General features: G+C 42.2%; 1 protein-coding gene across 2 annotated transcripts in view; it reads right to left on the bottom strand.

The window, feature by feature from the left end:
* LOC136844447 (mediator of DNA damage checkpoint protein 1-like) overlaps nucleotides 1-18,444 on the bottom strand; it is a 214,415-nt gene that overhangs the window by 144,878 nt on the left and 51,093 nt on the right. For both annotated transcript variants that reach the window (XM_067113693.1, XM_067113694.1), the window contains exon 4: nucleotides 14,876-14,968. In XM_067113693.1, the coding sequence (XP_066969794.1) occupies nucleotides 14,876-14,968 (93 nt within the window). The remainder of the gene's footprint in view (nucleotides 1-14,875; nucleotides 14,969-18,444) is intronic.

The raw sequence follows: 18,444 nt of genomic DNA, 5'->3' as shown, positions 1-18,444 counted from the left end.
TTTTCTTGCTGTCTCGTAATAGAGACTCCGGGAGTGAGTGCCCCCTTGTTTGTTGATGTAGGCTAACGCTGTCGTGTTGTCAGCGTTGACCTGCACCACTCTGTTCTCCACTAAGTGTTCCAACTCCCTGAGAGCTTAGAAGGATTGCAGTTGGTTCCTTCTGGTTGATGTGCCACTTACCTGTTCTCTGGTCAGGAGCCCGAGACTTCTTTCCTTCCCTAGTGTTGCTCCCCATCCTGGAGTCAAGCGCATCGAGAACAACACCAGGTCTGGGTTCTTCTGATGTGCAGAGAAAGGCCTTCCTGGAGCTTGATGGAGTCGTTCCACCACTCAAACACATCCTTACTTGGTTCCGAAATGGGGATGCACTTGGTCTCCAGTTCTATTGTCTTCCTCAGTTTGATTTAGGTGAAACTGTATCGCAGACGAAGATTCAGCCTTCCCAAGGAGACAAACTGTTCTAGAGGAAAAGGGTCCCAGCAGACTCATCCATTCCTCACCCGAACATCTGTCGTTTTAGAAAGTTCTGAAGTTTTCTAATGCTTGTTCCCCTGCCAGACGGAAAAAGCCTGAAATCCTGACTTTGAATCTTCATCCCAAGGTACAGAACCTCTTGGGATGGGATCACGCTGAGATTTCGATCTGTTTTCAGCAGACCAAGTTCTTCCGATAATTGAATCGTGGTCTGAAGATCCTCCAGGCAGCGGGTGCTGGAAGGAGCTCTGAGGAGCCAGTCGTCAGAATAAGGAGATTTCTGATGCCTCTTGTGAAGAAACCTGCTACATTGGTCATCAGCCTCGTGAAAATCTGTGGTGGTGCTTAGGTCCGAAACCAGAGGCCCGAAACTGGAAAACCTTCCCCTGTGAACTAACCTCAGATATTTTCTTGGAGCTTGGGGTGTATGGGATGTGAAAATACGCATCCTGGAGTGTCCAGTGAAACCATCCAGTCGTGTTAGGTCTGACTGCTGCTAGAATGGATTTTGTCGTTTCCATTGTGAATTTTGTTTTCTGCACAAAAACGGTTGAGTGCACTCGTCTAGCACCCAGTATCCAACCCCCAAGCTTTTTGGGGACCAGGAATAAACAATTGCCAGAATCCTGGGGATTCAGATCTTGAACCTTCTCTATGGTCTCCTTTGCAACATCATAGACACTTGCTGTTGCAGAGCCTCTACCCCTTGAATTTGTATTTGGCTGAAAGGTCTATTGGTCTTAGCTAGGGGGGTCTTCTCAGGAAGGGATCCTGTACCCCTCTTTGAGTAACTGAATGGACCATAGGTCCGCTCCTCTTTTCTCACACTTGCCAGAAGTTGTTCAGTCTGGCTACACTGTCTGAAGGTGCTTCACTTCAGATTCTGGCTCTTCTCGTCTGCCTCTCCTCCTTGTTCTTTACCAGCAGGTCGTATTTCCTCTACTGTTGGATCTACCACAAGGGCAGTCTGGAACTTCTCCTTTACCTTCTGAGGGTGGCTACGCTGGCAGCACTTTTCTAGCCGTCTTGTTGTTAGATCTTGTGTGGCTTTTTTGAGCTAAGGCTAGAGACCTCTTTCACCATAAGGAACAGGTGAGATGATAGCGGAGCAAAAAAGTTTAAGAACTTCTGGATGGGCGTACCCCATTAACAAAAAAAGAGTACAAAAGATGGGCTCTTTTCTTAAAGATGCCAGCTGAAAAAAGAGCTGCCAGTTCGTTGGCACCATCTCTAATTGCCTTATCCATACAGGACAGTCCAGGCAATAAGCTCCTTTGTGAAAGTGTTCTTCAGATTTTTAATTACTCCCCAAGACTCTTCAAGGGTCCAGTCCAACAAAGATCTAAAGAGTTCAAAGCCCTGAAAGATGCCTTTAGGTGAGTATCTCTGATGGAGTCAAAGGTGCCGCATCTTGTCCATGGCAACAACTGATTCATGTTGATCTGCCTCAACCCTTCATGTCTGAAGTTGAGCAAAATAGAAATAAGGACACAAAAATATTTTTTCAACATGTCTAGTATGGAAATGCCTCAGGTGCATTGATCAGGCGTTGCTTATTCTTTAGATTATGGAGGATCACCTGGAAGCCGTGGTGAGGATGAAGAATATTAAGAAGGTGAAATCTGTTTCATTAGTCGTTAAGACTGCAAGTTACTCTTTGTAAAAGATTTGTGGAAGTAACCGCCGAAAAGGATAATACTTCTTTTCCGTAGTGTTTCTTAATAGATTCTAACATATGAGGCACTAACATCAGCAAAGGAGCCTTATGAAGCCAATACATTATGACATGATAAATCAAAATAAAATCTATAACATACTTTGTTCCCGGATCATGAATGAGTCCTTCTTTGATGTCGAAAAAAAAAGAAAAGAAAAGCAGATTTTTCTTGTCTTTTCATTAATCCAGCCTCATCAAATATTGATAATGGGAAAGATGTTAGCTCAAACATCCCAAGATGAATCACAATTATGAGATATTGGCAAAGCAATCTAGTGGAATCAACAGGAATGGTGCATCATCTACTTCAACACTACTTAATGGTAGAAAATGGTTTCACTCTTAAATGGTTTTAGGTTTAATACCAAATGTCCTTATTTTATTCTTGCATTACCTTTTTGCCAATATCTTTCAAAATCAAATACATATAAAAATCAAGTTGATAATGAAACAAGACCTAAAGACAAAGAACAAAGATCATTTGATGAAGCCAAAAAACAAGCCAACATTTTCCTCATCCTTTCCATTCTTTGACTCCTTAATTCAATACCTAGATATAGCTACAAGGTCTGGACACCGCTAAATGCTCCATCTATGATGCACAGATGATGAGTGCAGATATGGAACCTAAGACCACCTCTTATGCACAAAGTGAATAAATATGAAGCTGGAAGAACAAGTATAATGCCTCCAATGTTGGATTTTTTCAATGTTTGTTTCTGGTCAAATCAGAAAAAAAGATCAACTTTTCAGAACATGGTAAAAGAGCCATCAGCTGTAAATTTCTGATACTCACTGTGTGGCATTTTGGAAGGAAGATGAAACCATATCTTGAAGATAGAGCTGGCCAAGATTTGTTTTAGTTGGCCTGTGGCTCAAAAATGGGCAAGATGGTTCTTACACCAGTCTAAATGGAAGCTTAAAATGAAAAATGCGTTCTGAATATAAAAGTGAAACCTGGTATCACAAGATCAAAGTACTTATAATTGACCAGATAAAGGTTTCCAAACTTATAGATCAGATCAGAAAAATAGAATTCTTTTAGAATATTATCACTTTCAGGAAGTGAATGATGGAGAGGAAGTCTTGAATGATGAAATAGTTGTTCTACATGAATGTGTCGTTATCATCAATAGTAAGTTCTTGAAGCATGAGTTTAGTGAACATTGTTAGCAATATGTAGACCCTCTAATACTAAAAGCATTTGACATAATAATTGAAAAATTGGGTGCTGATGAAGAAACCATAAACAGTGGACCATAGTTCTAATCTTGGAGACACTTTCCTGATGTATCAATGGACCCAGATACGACATAAGGAGATGAAATGGTCCCAGCCTTACAATATATTGCTAAGTTCAATTTGGATTGCAGAAGATAAGAGGCAATTTGAAAAGTGGCTGGTCAAAAGTTACTAGGAACATAACACTTCTTTGTTTAAATCACCTACCAACAAGAAAGGTTAAATATTTTAGATCTAGTATTTGTGACTCAGTTGGTGGTAGGCTTAATGAGAAATAGTATATGCAAGTATTTTGACTGCCATAGAATGAGCATGGTTAACAATCCGTTCCAAGAACATATGAAAACATGATGGGAAGGAAGGGAAATGGAAAAATGGGAAGGATATACAAAATACAAATTTCTATAGTTAAGAATATAAATGGTCAAAAATAAATGTTAAAGATTTAGTTCAAGGCATGGGGGAAAAATGTTTTTGTTGCCCTCAAACTTTCTTATTTTAATGTTTCCAGCTATAATCTCATTTGAGGATAGTGGAAAATTCTCAATTCATTTATTTCCTGAGTTTTGCAGTTCTTGATGACAGAAGGATCTTGTTCCACCCATTAGAAAGTGGAAAAAGCCCTTGCAAAGACAAAGAATGCATGTTGAAGTCTGCATTATCAAAATATACTAAGATGAAAATGCAGAACACCTGATTTCCAATCAAATTGCAGAAAATGACTCAAACAGTGAGAAATCACTACAGAATATCAAGCAAATCAACTCTCTATACTGTGTTAACAATGTTCAAGCCAGATGAATAAAATAAGCAAAGAAATAGGCAGGACAAAAATAAAAGGGCGATGTTGCAGATGCATGGAAATATGCTAACACTTCTTTGTAATTTTCCTATGTTTTTTTATTTTGAACAACTAGAATTCTAAGAGATAATGATACAGAAATAGCACATCATCATCTGCATTTTCATAGATATTCAGTGACAGCTGAATGTGCAGGCTGTTATTGTAAGGATTAAAAATGGATCAGCAGGAGGACCAGATGGAGTACCTTTCATATTCTTAATCTTTCATTTTCTCACTTTTCTCTCTTCTTAATATTATTAAGTCAGTTTTGATACCAGAGCCAACAAACTTGTTGATCTTTTCATAAATTAGCAGAACATTACTCTATCTTCAAATGTGGTCCTAAACCTATTTTCAATGTTTTTATAGGCCTGAACTTTCTGTATATTTTCTCATATTTTTCATTAAGTCATGTAAAAGTGAATTGGCATTCTTCACGATTCCATTCAATGTACCTAAATAGTTTTCAAAAGCACCAACATGGTTTTTGGAAACGGCCTCTTTTTAAAGATGATGATGTGCTGGTCCACATGATAGCAAACTTCATGATAAAATATGATAAAGCAACAAGACACACAGGACACTGTTAACTCGACTTTGCAAAAGCTTTTGACAAGTTCATCTTTTCTTTCTTTATGGCAGTGAAATTTTCTTTTTCAGATGCATAACTGTTGACAAATTTTCTGAAGATGGATATTCTTTTTTTTTTCAATTGCAGAAACACATAGTGATTCACTACAGAAAAAGCACTTGGATGAAAATCACGGTTTTCTTCAGTGACCTCATGGTTTGCTGTGTTGCAACCTTTCTCTTTGCTGTTTGTGATTATGATTCTCTTTTATGTACTCAGTAATATTTAGGACTCAGTTGAATAGTTTTCACTTCTTTAGCATTTCAAGAATGTCCGTCATTTCTAATGATTTACTGACACGTCTCAGTAAAGAGACCTATCTTAAAATTTAAAATGTTTCAGAGATAAATGTCTTTTGGCAACAGAGAGCATCTCATTACTTGAAATCAATGGTAAATGTTGATTGTGTAGGAATGCTATATGCATATTATTTCTAATAATAAGACAATCACAAAAGAAAGCAGTTAAAGACCTGGTTTGATGTTGAAGAAGAATATGTTATGCAATGAGTATAATAGCAATTCTATTTCAGAAATGTTCAAAGCAAAAATGGAAATGTTTTTGCATATCAAAAGCAATATAGGCATGGACACACGGGATTATGCTTTATAAGCGTATTCGTAGTCCTTCTTCTAATATTTGACCAAAACAAAGGTACCAAATGAAACCTGGATCTTCTCCCAAATGTCATCTACAAATGATATTTACAGATAAAATTAGAATTTCAAAGTTATTAAGCAAAGTGTAAGGACTGGAAAAGCATTTTTTAATTCTTAAATTTATATAGTTTTGACCTCATTTGTGTAAAAACTGTAATAATTAAGCTAAAGACACAGAAATGAAAGTTGTGGAGAATTTAATGGAACTAATTTTGCTCCAAAAAAGAGCCCGCCGATGTAGTTTTTGCCAAAAACATACCAGGAAAATGAGGAGGAAACCCTCCAAGGGGGTTTCCCCCCCAGCAGGGGGAAGCACACACTTGACGGAGCGTCTGATTTTGTTCTGCTGACCAGCTCATCTGATAAATAACATGATTTTTTTCTAGATGTGTTTTAAGTCTAATTTGCCTGGACAAATATCTAAGATGAACAGTTCTTCGATGTCCAAGACTGGATGGTCTCTGCAAAATTGCGGAAGGCTCGTTAGAGTCAGTCTAGAAAATTAAAGACTTCAAAAAGCCCTCATTCCCTTGAGGACCTGATCCATTTCCGAGGAGAATTGTAAGATCTGTAAGCCCATAGCGTGCGGCGTCTACCAGACTAGAGAAGTCCCCTGGAAGAGGCAGGAACTCCCCGGGCAGGCTTCTCCATCTCGTACCAAATGCTGATCTCGGCCTTTCACTTCTTCAGGAAAGAGAACACTGTTCGGCCTTGGTCCTTCTTGGTGTTCATCCAATCCCTCCATTGGTCTTCAAAGCTCGTTTGGAAGATCGAGACATAATCATCTTTGAAGATAGCCTTCTTGGGGTCTTCTGAGGTGAATTCCGAGGAGGAGATCGAAGCAGCTAGCACGAAGTTGTCGGGAAAAGTTCAAATAAACACTTTCATCAACCTTTTAAGTCGACGAGGGTGAATAACTTCGTTTCTCTTTGTTGGTAACCGTCCAAGAAGAATGTCTGGAGAAGGAGGAAAGATCGTCTTCCACCTCCTCCGACTGTTCAGTTACCGAAGTGGCTGACGTCCTGTTTGTTGCTGCTTCGGCAATATCGTCTGGCGTCAGCCTCTCGGCCCGAACGTCCTGGAGTCCTAAAATCCTACTGTTGCGGCTTGTGGTGCGTTCCTGGCGTCCAGTTGCGGGCGTCCTGGCGTCCAGAATCTCTGTGTCCCAGCGTCCTGGCGCCCAGCTGTGGCGTTTTGGTGTCCAGAATCTTGGCAGCGCTACCGTCCTGAAGCTACCTTCCGTCCTGGCGTCAAATCTTGATGCTTAGCGTCCTGACGCCCAATGCAAGAGTGTCGTCTGGCGTCAATTCTCTTGACATTTGGCGTCCTGTGTTTCACTCCGATCTTGGCGTCCAGTTCTTGAGTTCTTGGCGTCCGTTCAGCTGCTGAGCATCTGGCGTCTGAACACCTGGCTGGACGTCCTGCATCCTTCACCTTCTGCCTAGTTTTGCCAAGCGCCAGAAGACAGTTTCTGCTGCATATTTTTCAGCAAAGCTAACTACTTGGGGGCTTCCTGCTGCTGGGGACAGTCTGAGAAGCCAAGATCTAACAAATCTTCATTTAATCGTCAAATGGAATGTGGTGAGCGTTCTGGGCAGTCCCAATCCGAGGAGGAGGAGAGCATGTACAGGAGGAGAAAAGCGTCCGCTGTCTTTACTTGCTGCCCAGGCGTCCTGGCCGAGTCTGGACTGTCGTTTGCTCTTGGCAGGAGAGCTACCTTGAGGCTGAAAAGGAAGCGCTCCGGGCTGCTCCAGTGGCCCACCTGGAGCCTGAGAAGTCTCATCTGACGTCCTTCTATTGGGGTAACTTCCTCTTGAGTGGTCTGGACTCGAGACTGACGCCAGCCCCGTCTGGGGACTGCATCATCAGAAGGGACAACATTACCTCGCCTTTCCCTGGTGAGGTGGCGTCTGGGGCGTCAGGAACACTCGATGGGCGACCGCTCGGGAGCTAAAACCTCTCGTCTCCCTTAGCCTGTCGACTTTCCTTCTCCCAGGGTTGGGAGCTTGGGAGGAGGTCTAGGGCTAGGAGCCACGCCAGATCGGCGGCACCTCCACTGCACTTGCACTAACCTTACTTTAACGCCCGGAACTTTTTAGATCTCTCATTTCGACCACATATTATCCATCTTCATCCGAGAGGATTTTACCCATTAGCCCAGGGCTTGAATGGCGCCATCATATCCTTAAGTGTTGGGTCTTTACCTGTTTCAGCAGGGGTTCAGAGACTACCACTGCGGGAGGATCAACAGGTTGGTTGACTTGGGGCAAAGATATCTAATTCCTGGCTGTCTTTAAAAAGAAGTGAAAAAAGTACTCTTGGCTCTTCTGGGCAGTCCCTTCAAGCTTTCTCACATACCAACTATAACCAAATCCAAACAACGGCAGCCAAAGCCAAGTGTACTTCACCAAAATAGGTCACGAAAAACCACGGACTACGGCTGAGAAATTCAAATGACGTTACCAGCCGCGGCGGGGAACATCTGAAGAATAGTTGAATGGTTCCAGGTACCTGGGTAGAGGCGCACAGTGGTTCACCTGACTACCCGATCGCGATTACCCATGTGAGTTTTTTGAAATTCTGCGTGACATCAGGGACTTAAGCTATATATATAACTACCAGGTAAGTTAGATGTTTAAAAAACACAATTTTTTAAAGTAAATTGTATTTTTCCTAACTATGCAAACCTGAGGTCCTTTACATTAGGAATTACTTTCAGTGAGGCTGGAAACGGCCGTTGAACTTTCGAACAAGATGGTTAAGCAGTTAACTACCGTCCAAGAGGCGGAAGTACCGCCTGCCCATATGTAAACATTCCAATTTGCCTTTCAGCCCAGGTGTCAGATTAAGGGGTGGCATGAGGTGGACATGAAATATAATGTAAAGGACCTCAGGTCTGTATAGTTAGGAAAAATACAATTTACTTTAAAAAACTGTGATTTGTTCCAACACGATATACAAACCGTTGGTCCTTTATATTAAGATGACTCACTGGTTGGAGGGAGGAATCTGAGTGAGACTGAATGGACTTCGCCACACCTTGTGTTCCCTTCCTGAGTCGATGAAGCGGAAGGAAAACTGCTGACAAAAATAATTCGGGTTGTAAGAAAGCGTAGATCAATTGTCAGACTGAGTCCCTTTGCATGAATGAGGAAATGTCAGTTCAAGCAAAGTAGGCTAAGAAGAACCCTGATAGTCGGTGACATTAAGGCAAATACAGGCATTGGATTTGTCTTATTGTCATGGTCTCCCTCCTCCCCTTGCTAGAGGAAGGAGCGAGATTGCTTCTATGATCCTGAGAGGAAATAGAATGGAAGCGCTAGTTAAGTGCTTACCTGCATCGACCACCAGATCCAGCATGTAATGGCACGTCCGCTCCCTGCCCATAGGAAGAGAGCTGAGATGAAGAGAGGGAAGAAAGGCCAGTCACTCCACATTCATTCTCACATCCACAACCGTACATCTTAGCCGAGACGCAACCTGTCCTGTTAGAGGAGCTGGGTAAGCTACACTTGTTGAACAGCCACCACAGGACCCAAGGAAAAAGTGTCCAGGGACTTATGGGCAACATCCCGAAGGTAGAAGGAAGTGAAGGTGGTCTGTTGGGACCACAACAGCGCCTTCAAAACTTGTGGGACCAACAGGTTCTTCCAGAATGTGAGGATGGATTCAATGCTATGGACTGTGAGCTCTCAGACTTAAGCTGCACGGTGTCATCTTCTCCAGCAGCAGAATATGCTCTCCTTATTGTCTCATGAATCCAGAAAGAGATCGTGTTCTTGGACACTTCTTTCTTGGTCGAGCCAGCGCTAACGAAGAGTTGTCAACACTCAGGCCAGAGATGGCGAGTCCTCTTCAGGTAGCACCACAGCATTCTAACAGGGCACAGTAGTATCTCGTCTGAGACATTACCAACAAAGTCCTCTAGGGAGGGGATCATGAAGGACTCGAACTGAGTGTCAGGGACCGATGGGTCCTGAGTCTTCGCTACGAAATCTGGGCCGAAGTCAAGCGTAACCAATCCCCATCACCTTGAGTGTTTAACATCAATGGAAAATCTGTGAAGTTTGCCAACTCTCTTCGCCGATGCCAGGGCAAGCAAGAAGATGGTCTTGAGGGTTAGATCCCTGTCTGATGACTCTTGTAAAGGCTTGTACGGTGCACGAGTCAGGTTCCTTAGAATGAGAGTCACACCCCATGCAGGGGGCCTGAGGTCCCTGGGTGGGCAAGACTTCTCGAAGCTTCTCATCAGTAGAGATATCTCGAAGGATGAGGAGACATCTACCCCTTTCAGCTGCAAGACTAAGCAGAGTGCTGCCCGATAGCCTTTTACTGCTGAAACGCATAGAGCTTCTCTCGGCGAAGAAAGACGAGGAAGCCTGCAACCTGCTGAACAGTAGCTCCGACCGGAGAGATACCCCGTCCATGACACCAACCACAGAAGACGGACCGTTTTCCCGGTATACCGCTGCGGAGGATCGTCTGAGGTATCCAGCCATCTCCGATGCTGCACAGCGCGAAAAGCCTCTCACTCACAGCAGATGGTGGATAACCTCCAGCCATGAAGACATGGACTGCACTGCCAGGTGATACCGCTCGATGTGGGGTTGACACAGCAGGTTGGGCCAGGGGGGGGGGATCTCTCTTGACACCATGGAAAGGAGAGCTGGCAGGTTGGGATACCAAACGGCCTGAGGTCATTTGGGCCCAACCAGAATCATTCTGAGATTTGGAGTGATCATCACTTGGCTGATCACTCTGCAAATCAGACAGAATGGAGGAGAGGCGTAGATGTAGAGATTGCCCCACGGATGTTGGAAGGCATCCTTCGCAGCGGCATGGGTCTAGTACGACTGAGCAGAAGACCTTAAGTTTTCTGTTGTGCCGGGTGGTGAACAAATCGATGACTGGATGCCCCCACAGGTCGAACAACCTTCCCGCGACTTCCAGGTAAAGGGACCACTCTGTTCCGATCACCTAATTCTGGCAGCTGAACTTGTCTGCACGACACTCCTCTTGCCTGGAATATACCTGGCTGACAGCTCTACCAAGTGAGCCAGCGCCCACTCGTGCACCTGCATTGTCAACTGGTGAAGCAAGAGGGATACTAGACACCCCCTGCTTGTTGACGTATACCACTACCTAGGTATTGTCACTCATCAGTACCACGGAGTGTCCCATCACTTGATCCCAGAACTCTTGGAGAGCCAGGAAAACTGCCTTGAGTTCCAGGATGTTGATGTGAAGGTGCTTGTCATCTTGGTGCCATGCTCCTGAAGTCAGTAACTCCTCCAAGTGTGCGGCCCATCCCTCGGTCAATGAGTCTAAGAACAGAAGCATGTCCGGTGGGGGAGTATGAAGACATACTCCTATTAAGAGGTTCCTGTCGTCCATCCACCAGTCTAGGTCCTCTCTCACCTCCTCAGAAAGAGGAATGAGAAAGGACTGGGGGTCTCAGGACTGGGACCAATACTCCTGTCTCCACTGTAGAGACCGAAGGTAAAGACACCCCAGAGGGACCAGCTTCTCCAACGAAGACAGGTGACCGAGGACGACGTGCCACTGCTGAGCTGGCTGTTCCTGTCAAGACAGAAACAGCTGTGCTGCCTTCCTAAACTTGCTGATACGAGAGCCCGAGGGAAAGACTTTCATTACTACTGTATCTATCAGCATGCCCAGGTACTTTATCCTCTGCTTGGGGTTGAGACCCAACCTCTCGAGGTTTACTATGATCCCAAGATCGCGGCAAAACTTGAGGAGCCAATCCCTGTCCTGTAGCAACCGCGAGCAGGAGCTCGCCAGGACCAGCCAGTTCTTGAGATACCTCAGCAGACATATCCTGTGCGAATGGGCCCAAGCTGACACCAGAGTGAAAGCTCTTGTGAACACCTAGAGAGTGGCTGAGAGCCCGAAACAGAGTGCCCTGAATTGGAAGACTGTCTCCCCGAGGATAAAGTGGAGGCACTTGCGAGAGGACAGATGAATGGGTATTTGAAAATAAAAATACGCATCTTTCAAGTCCACCGTAAGCATGAAATTGTTCTCCCTGCTGGAGGCAAGCACGGATAGCACTGTCTCCATCGTGAACCGAGTCTGGTGAACGAAACGGTTTAGGGGAGGGAGGTCTATGATCAGTCTCCAACCCCCCGTGGCTTTCTCTTTGAGAAAGATTCGGCTGTAAAAGCCTGGGGACCGATCCAACACGACTTCTACAACACCTTTGCTCAGCATGGCTTGCACTTCTTGCATTAGTGCGATGTCCTTCAGAGATCCAGGAACGTGGGTGCGGAGACGAACCGGTGTGATGGTGAGGGGTGGCCAAGACTCAAAGAGTAGTAGCTATCCCTTCCGAAGGACATCCACTAACCAGGTCTCGGCTTCGTATCACTGCCATGTTGCCCAATGGCTCGATAGGCACCCCACCACCTTCAGCAGCAGTCAAGGGGGGAATGCCACCCCTAGTGTTTCCCCTTCTTCTGCTTCCCCTTGCCCCCTTTACCAGACTGGAAAGCGGGCTGAAAGGGGGGCGAAAGCCCACCCTTTCTGGAGGAAGAAGAAGGTTGGGTGTTCCCACAGGATCCCCTCGAAGACTAGGACTTCTTAGGGGCCGAGGAAGTGCTAGCCTGGCCTGAAGGCTGGTGAAAAGGAGGGGTTGAGGACACCACTGGTACTGATACACTCAACGATGATGCAGACGAAACGCCAAATGCCGTAGCATCTGCAAGAACAGTGGTGGACACATTGCCTTTTTAAACCGAGTAAAGAATGAAAATACGGAGTTGTGGAAGACTCCGCAACTGCCTGTGAAGCATCTAGACCAGAAGCCTGAAAACTACAGGACCCGTGTAGGTGCTAAAAGAAGACAGCCCCACTAAAGGTATACTCCACTCAACCCCGGAAGAGAGAGAGGAGCTGCTGAAAAACTCCAACATTACAGGATTGAACCAATGAAATTCTTTGCTCTGCTGACTTAATGTCAAAGAAAACAAATGAGCTATAGAAGACCAAGAGTGACCCGACAAAGAAGATTGTGTAAAGACATTGAAGAAGGCTTAGTTCAACACAGAAAAAGAAAACTCAGAAGCAGCAAAAAGAGGCCACAGTTTAGAGAAAGAAAATCCAGATCACTCTGTTCCCTTGATAATCGACAGACATCACTAGCAAACTCAGGAAAATTCTTCAGACATGATCGTGAATATTGGGAAACCCAAAATTGAAAACATTGCCTAACTAGTAATCTATAACCCTGTGACAAACCCAACAATCCTGCATTATACTGAGCCAAACTGAAAAACCCAACAATCCTGCATTATACTGAGCCAAACTGAAAAACCTATCATCAGAATTACCACTACCGCAAGACAAACCAAACTCATCTACCAAAGGAAAAGGAGCCTTCGAGGATGAAGGAGCATTCTCCAACACTACAGAACCTGACAAACCCAAAACCACATCCGAACGATGAACCACGGACTTAGAAACCTTCTGTTGTAAAGAACTTGAAGCAGGAAATAAAACTGAAGATGGATCCAAGACTAAGTCGTCACACTAGAAACACCAACCAAACCCAAACCCGAAGGAGACTGCACCTTCCATTTCTCTTCCTGAACACTTCCTAACCTATTTTTCCTACTCGTCTGTCTTACCTAACTCTGCATCAACCTCAGAACTTACACCTTGAGTGGGAAGGGGGGAATCTGCTGCCAACACTGCCTGCTCCGTGCCGGAGGGCCCAGCAGAACCTACCTTTGAGGCTTGCGGTTCTCCATGACCCCCAGCACTCGTTAGGGCTGGTTCTGGAACAGGCTGGGGGGCTGAAAAAGAACGATTAGAATCAACTGTGCTACTGTTATCACTATCTCTATTCTCTGTTAACTTACTCATCAGGCTAGAAATAGGCTAGACATACTGGATGATAAACGGTCCTCTAACTTCTTGAATAACTCTGAATCTAATGCTTCCTTATCTACTGACTGTAACCGTACAGCTGATCTTGACCTATGCTTACTCTTCAAGGCAAAGGATTTTCTGTGTTTCAAATAATCCTCCATTTGATCTACTGACCAAGACCTAAACTCGTCAAATCTCTGATTGATACTACATTGAACCTTCCTACATAAAATGCAAACAATGTCAATCATGTTTGAGGGTAATCATCCTACGCTTGCAAGACGTGCAGGACCGATGAGCGGCAGCATCTCCAGCCGTAGAAGGCTCAGTCGTCGAAGATGTAGATGAAGTGGAAGCAGCGGCGCTAGCAGATGGCGACGTCTTCTTGTCTGACTTATCCAATCACGTCCAAAGTACCGATCCAAAGTTAAAACTGGGAGAGAAGTTCCAAATCCAGCCAATAAGGTATAAATCCAGGAGAAAAGGCATTGAAAACAGTCCAAAATCGTATTCTGATGTCCAAATCCTTTAAATGTGGGGCGGGCTAAATGACCAAAAGTTCGCCTGATGTGGGACACACCCGCACAGCACGGCGAACTAATAACAATTGGGGATGTCGGCCTCTGTCAGCCGGTATTTGCAGCAGCGTTGTCAACAGTACCTCAGGTAACTCATTTGACAAGATTTTTCCTGTAGCGTTGGTAACGCTGACAGTTAATTACCCACTTTGTGGGTAAAATTATGGGGATATAGTTTGGGCTGGTCAGTGACCAGGGCTAATTCAGGTGTTCAGGGAGTGTATTGCAATACAGGCAGTCCCCGGTTATCGGCGGGGTTCCGTTTCTGAGGGTGTGATGATAACCGAAAATCGCTGCTAACTGAAAACTGGCGATTTTGGCAATTTTCGGCGCCAAAAAGCGCCGATTTTCGGTTACCGGTGCCTCTGTTAGGTATGTATCGGCGCCAATACCCAATTATCAGTGCTAATAAGCGGAAATCGGCGATTTTCGGCACCGAAAATTGTCAATTTACATCGCTAGACAACGCCATAAAACCGGATCGCTGTTAACCGAGCCCGCTGTTAAACGGGGACTGCCTGTACAGTCATTTAACAAGAACTCTGTCACACTTCTGGACTCTCACAGGGCTTGCCTATGAAAGGAATTCCTGGAAGAGTTGTTCCTAACAGATCATTTTAATGCACTGTTTCTTCCTTAACATAAAATTAAATATAAACTTATTTAAGCAGTGTCTTGAATTAACCATCAGTAACACTGTCTTGGGTAAAATGCCTTGTTTACATAATTGTTGTGATCCTTGCTAGCTTTTTCTAAATGCAGAAGTTTTTTTTCAAATATTTAAAAATGAGCATACAGCTACATCAAGCAAAACACAAAACAAAACATGATTCATCTTACCTTCCCTATCCTAGTTTTGTTCATACTTCCAAGATCTACTAAGGTGTGGACACCAGATGTAACTTCAAGAGCTGCATGCTCCTTAGATAAGACCTGAAATTAATAGAAAAAGTATAGATTAGTAGTCAATGTATTAGCCATACAAAAGTACAGTGACAACTTCACAAACCTCCTTGTGTAACACAAAAAAAAAAAAAATTACCAAATCAAGGTGCTTTTCTACATCATCACTTTAGCAAGGCCCCTCATAACTACTGTAGTTAGCAAATGACCCAATACAGTCCATACCGATGAAACTACGTAGAGAGCCTTTTAAGACCTTTTTAATAATGATTTATGATTTAGAAACTCATTTTTTTTCAGGACAAAAAGAAATTCTGAAACTTAATACTGTATTTCAGGAGCAGGTGAGACAAATATCATATAAGGAATAAAATGCTGAGATGTTAAGTATGGTACTTCCATGGATATTGTTTTTTGTACTGGCCATTATTTTAACTGCAACAAATAATCTTTGAAGACTTGTCCATTTCAAATCCTGATAACCTGTCAAACTGCTGTTGCTTCACAAACAGTCACAGAAGAACAACATTAACCCTGCTATCATGAGAACTATAAAATTGGCAGCTGATGACTAATAACACTACAAGGGCTTCTCACTTGGGTGACTTGAGGGCCAGTCTCTCTCATACCTGAGGTGTAAGGAGTTTATATCTAATCTCCTCACAAACTCACTTTGTTCTACATGACTGAAAGGAACTTTAAAAGCTTCTATTTGTGGTGATTTAGTTATCTTATGCCTGGTGACGATATAAACATGTTCTCAATCCTTGGACTTTACTACAGCCTCTATACCATGGCCTTCTTTTCTTGTGTACGTTATACTGCTTGAAAGTGTAATTAGGTGATCTTTCTATTCTTTGTGCATTTTTCTGTTTTTTAAAATCTGTGCTGAACAGGCTATTTAGACTGACATTACACATCAATGGCAAAAACCTGATTTACTAATATGATCCATAATGAGGAAAAGCTGATAAAAACCTTACCTAAAAGCATTCTCATACTTGTCCATTAATCATATATTGCCTTCCAAATGATGGACCTCCAACTTGTTCTGATCATAAACAACAGGAGTCTCATTACATAAGTCCTGGCCACCTATCAGACACCTTATTGCCAGTCAATCTCAAGTGCAACTTATGTCACTCTCCCAGGATTTGGCCATATTAGTGTTGTTGTTTTCATCATTCATTCCACTTTTCCTTTAATTCAGCTTGATTATTAGTTGTGTTATTTTATTTTTTTTTTTAGCATCACCACAGAATGGTTTTTGCTTTGGGGCCAGTGGCATCCTTGCCACTTGGGGTTTTGGGAATACTGACAATTTTATTTACAATCATTGCTGTGCATTTTGAAAGATTTTCCTTAATTCTACTGCATTTTCTTTAGAGGGTTGCTTCTGTTTATACCATGTAATTCTTGAGCTAATTAAAGTTTATTTCACGTTATTTTTCAGCAGCCTAGGTATAGCACTGTTTTATAATCTTGCTCACAATGATGGGTTACCTTTGGTTCTTTGTTTTGTTTTTCTCAATGTACTATGTGCTTAAGCTGTATGTTTGATATTAATTCTTATGATTTTTTAATTTGGTAAATTAAAATAACATATGATACAAGGACCAAAAATACTAATTAACAGTCATGAATTATACACAAAAGAATATGATATAACGATAAAAGGATTAAAATTCAACGTGTTGTAATTTTTTTGAAATTCAAAGCTGATTATTCTCATCTAAGAGGAAATGCAATAAGTTTTTATGGAAAGCAAAAAAAGAGTGAGCCTCTGGCCAGATCAAGTAGTGATAGCATAAGGACCAGTCTTAGAATGGAGGACATGCAAACAATGAAGAAGTAAATTTCTTCCTCATCTGGTGAAGTAATCTAACTCACCAGGATGAGGAAGCAAGATCTTGAGTTCCTACAGACAATACAAGACACTGCAGACCCAGACTAAACATGCAAGACCCATGAAATGCTTAACCCTCTAACACTGAGCCTCTATTTACAAAATCGTCTCCCGTATGCCGGCGGCGTTCGGGAGTTAGCGCCGAAGCGGAAAAAAAGTTTTTTTCAAAAAATCACAGCACGCTTAGTTTTTAAGTTCATTTATGGCTCCTTTTTTTGTCATTGCCTGAAGTTTAGTATGCAACCATCAGAAATGAAAAAAAATATCATTATCATATATAAATATTGAAATATATGACAGCACGAAAAAATGTTCATATATAATTGTATACAAATCGTGCTGTGAGCAAAACGGTTAAAGCTAACGGGTTATTTTTTTTTTCTTTGTATTGTACACTAAATTGCAATGATTTTGGTATATAACAAATTGTAAAATGATTAAAGCAACACAGAGAAAATATTATCACAAAATGATGCATGAATTCGTAACGCGCGGGCGTAAAAAATTTTTCAAAAATTCACCATAAATCGAAATATTGTGCTAGAAACTTCCCGTTTGTTGAAAAATGAAGCTAATTGATTGAATATTACTAGACTGTAAATGTTTTAGCTTACAATTGCAGTTTTCGACCATTTCGGTCGAGTTAAAGTTGACCGAAAGTAGAATTTTTTCTATTTATCCTGATTTATATGAAAATATTTCAAAACTGATAAAAGCTACAACCATCAGTTATTTTCTGTTGTATTCTACATGAAATTGCGCACATTTTCATATATAAAAGTTTATGTAACGACTAATATAAAACGGTGCAAACATTACGACAACGTGATCTAAAGAATTTCTGAGATGTTCGGCCGAGTTACCGCTGGACGTAAGGAAAAAGTTTTTTCAAAAATTCACCATAAATCGAAAATATTGTGCTAGAGACTTCCAATTTATTGCAAAATGAAGGTAAATGATTGAATATTGCTAGAATGTAAGAGTTTTAGCTTATAATTGCGTTTTTTCGACCATTTCGGTCGAGTTAAAGTTGACCGAAGGTTGAAATTTTGGCAGTTATCGTGATTTATGTGAAAATATTTCAAAACTGATAAAAGCTACAACCAAGAGTTATTTTCTGTTGTATTCTAGATGAAATTGCGCACATTTTCATATATAAAAGTTTATGTAGCGACTAACGTAAAACAATGCAAACATTACGACAACGTGACGAAAGAATTTCTGAGATGTTCGGCCAAGTTACCACGCGCAGACATAACGAAATTTTTTTTTTTTCAGAAATTCACAATAAATCGAAATATTGTGCTAGAGACTTCCAGTTTGTTGCAAAATGAAGGTACATGATTGAATATTACTAGAATGTAAGATTTTTAGCTTATAATTGCGTTTTTCGACCAATTCGGTCGAGTTAAAGTTGACCGAAGGTTGAAATTTTGGCAGTTATCGTGATTTATATGAAAATATTTCAAAACTGATAAAAGCTACAACCATGAGTTATTTTCTGTTGTATTCTACATGAAATTGCGCACATTTCCATATATAAAACTTTATGTAACGACTAATATAAAACGGTGCAAACATTACGACAACGTGACGAAAG

This window comes from Macrobrachium rosenbergii, chromosome 12 (genome assembly GCF_040412425.1).
Source record: "Macrobrachium rosenbergii isolate ZJJX-2024 chromosome 12, ASM4041242v1, whole genome shotgun sequence".
Lineage (NCBI taxonomy): Eukaryota > Metazoa > Arthropoda > Malacostraca > Decapoda > Palaemonidae > Macrobrachium > Macrobrachium rosenbergii.
Note: the sequence above shows the minus strand (reverse complement) of the source record. Positions and strands in the feature narration are given on the sequence as shown.